The sequence below is a fragment of the Eupeodes corollae genome, chromosome 1, assembly GCF_945859685.1.
Source record: "Eupeodes corollae chromosome 1, idEupCoro1.1, whole genome shotgun sequence".
NCBI classification, from domain to species: Eukaryota; Metazoa; Arthropoda; class Insecta; order Diptera; family Syrphidae; genus Eupeodes; species Eupeodes corollae.
This window is the reverse complement of record NC_079147.1, coordinates 12,430,948-12,436,791: the sequence shown is the minus strand read 5'-3', so window position 1 is coordinate 12,436,791 and position 5,844 is coordinate 12,430,948. Positions and strand designations below refer to the sequence as shown.

General features: G+C 35.0%; 1 protein-coding gene across 1 annotated transcript; it reads left to right on the top strand.

Annotated features, from left to right (window-relative positions):
- Positions 1 to 1,169: 1,169 nt before the first annotated feature.
- Positions 1,170 to 2,141, top strand: LOC129943171 (uncharacterized). Its single transcript, XM_056052434.1, has one exon. The coding sequence runs from the start codon at positions 1,170 to 1,172 to the stop codon at positions 2,139 to 2,141; it is 972 nt and encodes a 323-aa protein (XP_055908409.1).
- Positions 2,142 to 5,844: the final 3,703 nt, after the last annotated feature.

The window sequence follows — 5,844 nt, the reverse complement described above, 5'->3', positions numbered from 1 at the left end:
CTAGAGTAATGTGGTCGGACAAAAACAATTATGAACTACATGGCTTCTGCGATGCTTCTTTAGACGCCTATGCAGCCGTCGTTTATTGCAGAAGTGTTAATCCAGAGGAAAGTGTATCGGTTTCTTTGGTAGCAGTTAAAACTAAAGTAGCACCCATCAAAATACTTTCGCTTCCCAGACTTGAACTCTGTGGAGCTCTTCTTTTAACCCGTCTAATAAATAAAATTCAGATTTCTTTACAGGAGAAAGAATCTAAAATCTTTGCTTGGACGGATTCATCTATAGTTCTCCATTGGTTGTCAGCAGTACCAAAAAGATGGTCGGTATTCATTGGCAATCGAACCTCGGAGGTTTTGTCTTCATTACCTCGTAAGATGTGGAATCACGTACGCTCGGCCAGCAACCCGGCAGATATTGCTTCCAGTGGTATTTCACCATCGCATTTGTGTTCAAATGAGATGTGGTGGAAGGGACCTCATTGGTTAAGCTTGGACAGACATTTTTGGCCTACATCACCTCCCGTTCCTGAAGAATTTTCAAAAGAAGAGCTAGAAGAGAGAAAATTACCTGGAGGCAAGACAAAGGTATTTGTATCTTATTTAGAAACAGACAATATTATGGATCCAGTTATTGTAGATACATTGATTAAAAATGTATCTAACTGGAATAAAATTATTCGTGTAGTTGCATAAATGTGCGCCGGTTTTTACGTAACTATGTACGAGACAAAAAAATATCGAACTGTTGGACCTTTGTCTACAAAAGAACTTTTACATGCTAAAATTGTTATTATAAAAAAGGCGCAGTATTCGTTGTTTTCGTTCGAAATCGGTCTTTTGAAGAGAAATAAGCCTTTATCAAAGAGAAATAAACTTGTGTCGTTAAGCCCTTTTCTCGATGCTTTTTGAGTGCTTCGCGTTGGAGGTCGTATTCAAGAGTCAACTTTAAGCTATGACCAAAAACACCTTGTAATTTTGTGCAAAGCTCATCCTATTTCAACTCTTATAGTAACTTATAAACATAACCAATATTTGCATTCGGGAGTAACATTAACCTTTTCTTTAATAAAAGCGAACTTTTATATTCTTGGGTGTAGAAATCTGATCCGTAAAATTGTACACAAATGCATCGTTTGTTTCCGTCAACGCGTTACAACTTCACAGCAACTAATGGGCAATCTCCCAATTGATCGCGTTATTTATTCACGACCATTTAGTAAAGTTGGATGTGACTACGCCGGTCCGATTACGTTGCGTTCATCTCGATTACGAAATGCTAAATTGGTTAAATCGTACATAGCATTATTCGTTTGTTTTGTTACGAAGGGAATCCATCTCGAACTAGTAGGAGACCTCTCGACAAATGCCTTTTTATTAGCTTTAGACCGATTTGTTGCGCGTCGCGGTAAACCCAGCGAAATTTGGAGCGATAATGGTACGTACTTCCACGGCGCGAAACGAACTTTGGATGAAATGTATAATCAACTTCGAAGTCAACACCATAACACCATTGTAGCTGATCACCTGTCAAAGGATGGCATAAGCTGGAAATTTATCCCTCCTGCAGCCCCACATTTTGGAGGCTTATGGGAGGCAGGTGTAAAATCTGTCAAGACCCACATCAAACGTGTTATTGGTGAGAACAAGTTGACATACGAAGAGATGTACACGCTACTAGCAAAAATCGAAGCTCTGCTGAATTCGCGTCCCATGTGGCATGTATCAGATAGTGAACCAACTGCATTAAGTCCATCACATTTTATGATTGGCGAACAATATGTTGCAGTTCCTCAATCAAATATTTCAAATAATTGTATTAAAACTAATTGGTTTGCTTTACAGACTTTACTCCAAGGCTTCTGGAAGCGATGGCATCAGGAATATCTGACATCCCTTCAACATAGACCAAAGTGGCAAAAATTTAAATTGAATCTTCAAGTTAATGATATCGTTCTTCTCAAAGAGGCAAACCTGCCACCCTCCAAATGGATTATTGGTCGTATCTCACAAATACATCCTGGAAATGATGGTGAAGTCAGAGTCGTCACTGTTCACACGAATTTTGGCAACTACACTCGTCCAATATCTAAGGTAGCTCCACTTCCTATCACTGAAAGACCGGAGTCTTCCAGGGGGGGCTGAATGTTCTGAAATGTGCTGCGGAGAAGCTTGAAAGCCAAACATCAACAACTCACACTAGTCTATTATATATTTCATTTAAAATTTTTGTTTAATTGTATTAACTAATTTCTTGTAACGGCCAATGCAGATTTTTGCTCTCATTTCTTTTGTACAATGCATATACTTACAATTTGGATACATACTGAACTTGATAGCTAATTCACTCTGTCTCTTTGCTGTCTAACCATCATCGCAGAAACACCAAAAATTGTTTAGCTCCGCAAATTCTTATAATCTTTTTGGCATACATATATCTAAATTTACAATTATGAACATTTGCATTATTTAAATATAATAAATTAAAATCAATTGTAGATATAAGAAAAATTTTGTTGCCATTAATTATTTCGATTCACATATAAAACACTTTGCAAATGGTTGAAAACAAACTCACCGTTTTTTTTGGATAATTCTTTCGGAATTATCTGCTTCACATCTTAAGGTAATAGTTAGCTTCAACAGATGGCATAATAACCATCACTGTTTAGAAAAAATGGGTAAAGTATATTAAAAAATGTTTGTGCGTATTCAGTTGACGAGGAGTGTATTTTGATGTTTTACAAATTTAATTGAACTTTTATTTTTTTTTTAAACAAATAATAAATTAGTCTCTGAAAAACAGAAACGAAATATTGGACTTGGTATATGCAAATATATTATATACTTATACAGATCTCTTATAATTAAATTTAAGATCTCTTATAATGGGATTTGACAGTGAGTCGGCGCTATTTCGCACGAATTTCAAATTTAAATAACACACAAGAGACTGACGAATGAAATTGAACACAAAATGTCTTATTTTTTTTAAGTAAAGTGAAGAACACTGCTTTTTCAAAGTTGTGATATATATAAAACTATTTACATCGCAGATTGTATTAAATTAATAAGTTTTCTCAAATCAATGATAATGTTTAATAGACAGTCACTTAATGGTTGGTTTTTAGGGTTGTGACATGCCAGAGGACTGACGTTTTAAGAACTAATTGTGTTTTTTTAATAACTTGTATTCAAAATGAAGAACTAAAATTGGGTGGTCTTTCCATTGTTTTAAAATAAATTACAATCTCAATAAAATATAATCAGACTTTGTATAGATTGGTTGATGACATCGAGTTATACAACTTTTGTATAATCACCCATATAAATAATTTCCAGCGAATATTTTGCTTGAAATAAAAACTAACTGACTGTAAGTGTTCAAGGGTGTATTATATAAGAGGGATATGTATAGAGCACTGTAAACGGTGACAAAATATTGAAATAGCAAATCACCAAGCAAATTTTTGTAATTTATTGAAATAAATTCGTTAAAATCGCTAATTATGACAATACTACACAAAAAAAAAATGCAACAGAGAGTACAATATTTTTTGTGATCCCATCTTTCGCTAATACAAACAAACTGGATGGAGGAATTCGCGGTGCCATTAAGAATTATGGGATGACATTTTTCATTAATTTTTAAATTACGGAACAAAATTTACGGAGATCCAATCTTTAAAAGTAAATTATGTTGTGGCATGCTAGGTAAATTCAATGATTTCAAAAACTCAGTTCAATAGTAAACAGCTTCGGTAGCATCACAAACTGTATCAATAGATTTGTAAGACATCAAATCTCCTGGTAACAAATGTTGTATCTTAAGATTTTATTCGTTGACATCCACATTTGTTGCTGCTAAATTGCTCTTTCCGCCGGGCACTCATGATTTCTATATCGTTTGTGTACATCGGGAAATATCTGGTCAATGAGAGCATCTTGTGAATCAATAATCGTGCAGAAATCGACCAGTAATTTTATGCACCAGTTTCATCGGTAGTACATTTTCCTTCACCTATATCTCACAGTTGTTATGAGAATGTTTCAGTGGATCTTGAAGCATTTGAGCACTTATATTTACCATCAGTTGTACTTTTTCAACAGATGGCGATGATTTTAAGCACGGTTTGATCTCATCAGCGTATGTTGAACGCGGAATAGAGGAAACTGTTTGTCTAAATTCACCTGAAAATACTAACAAAGTGCCGCCAAATATTCTGTCTTTGTTTTTTATACCTTTCAATCTTCTGTTCAACGCCTCAAACGAATGTTTGTGTGCCATAGTGCATCGATCCCAGATGATTATTTTGCACTGTTTCAGCACTGTGGACATGGATAATTGTTTTTTATATTGCACACCGCGTCTGGGTTATTTTGAATATTTAGTATTTTAAAAAACTGAATGAGCTGTTCTGCCTCCATCCAATAAAGTTGACGCAATATCAGAAAATGCAACACCCAATGCGATACCATTATGTGATCGTATTTTAGCAAGAATTAGCTAAAAAAGAAATCCACTTGGTGCATTCAAAAAAAAAGCATCGAAATTGTCCTGCCGAAATTGCGAGCATGATGTGGTCATAAATGATTCTTTGTTTTTCATTCATTAGTGGGACATTGCGGGCAACAATCGTAACCATTTCTGCAGTATTGTATTATAGTTCACGATTCAATCCAGTGTCTATTAAATCAGATGCATTTCGATTTGGTGAATGCATACCGAAATGACTGAGTGGTAAGTTGGCAATGATAATGCAAAGATCTTCAATAGCAATCAATGCATCATTGTACATCGTTGAACAGAGTATAATGTTGATGCAATTAAACAATAGCACTTAGGAATATAAAAAAATAGTTAAAAACATATTCTCAGGTCTACCGAATGTATATTCAAAATTTAATTGAAATTGGTTAAGCCGTTTCGGAGGAGTATGGCAGCTAACACTGTGACAGGAGAATTTTATATATTAGGTAAGGCAATTAGTAAGCCAAACATTTATTATCCAATCTTTTTCATATTTATAAAATTTGATTTATTTATGGGTTTGTAAATTTATAAGTGTAGCTTGATTTGTTTAGTTAGTTTTTTGTCGGGACTTTGGTCGATTAAACGGTTTTTTTTAAATAAATTTTTTTAAATTAAAAAAAAAACGATTTTGTTTTAAAAATGGCGTGAAGTTAATATTCATCGGATTTAAAATCCAGAATTTTGAGTGATTTCAAAAAAGTAGCATCACTGCCATTATAGAGGAGGAAGGCCTCGAAGAACCACAGCAAAAGATTAAATCCACGGAATCATCCAGGGAAGCAAGAATTGAACTTAGGTTACCCATTGACCCACATCTACTATCAGACGTCATGCACTGCAGGCCGGAATGCGTTGTTTTCAAATAGCAAAAAAAAAGCATTTATTTAAAAAAAATGTAAAAGCTCGTTTGGCTTTTTCAAAAACTCTTCTCAACTGGAGTCCACAAAAATGGGAAACGGTTTCATTTTCTGACGAATCAAAGTTCAATATGCATGGATTGGGTGGTTCCATTTTGGGTTTGGGCTGCTTCTCTTCCAGAGGAATCGGGCAAATTCGATAAGTGTAGGGCATAATAATGTCCGAGGACTGTTTAGACATCCTTGTAACACCATACTGCCTTATGCCCATTGGGATGGAAGTTTCAACACGACAATGATCCCAAACACAAGTCGAATTTGGGCACAAAGTGGATTATAGAAAAAAAGATTGAGGTTTTACCATGGCCAGCCCAATCCCCGGACCTAAACCCAATAGAGAAAATATGGGAAATTGTGAAGAAAAGAATTGGGAGCACAAAAGTTACCTGTTCGCTTT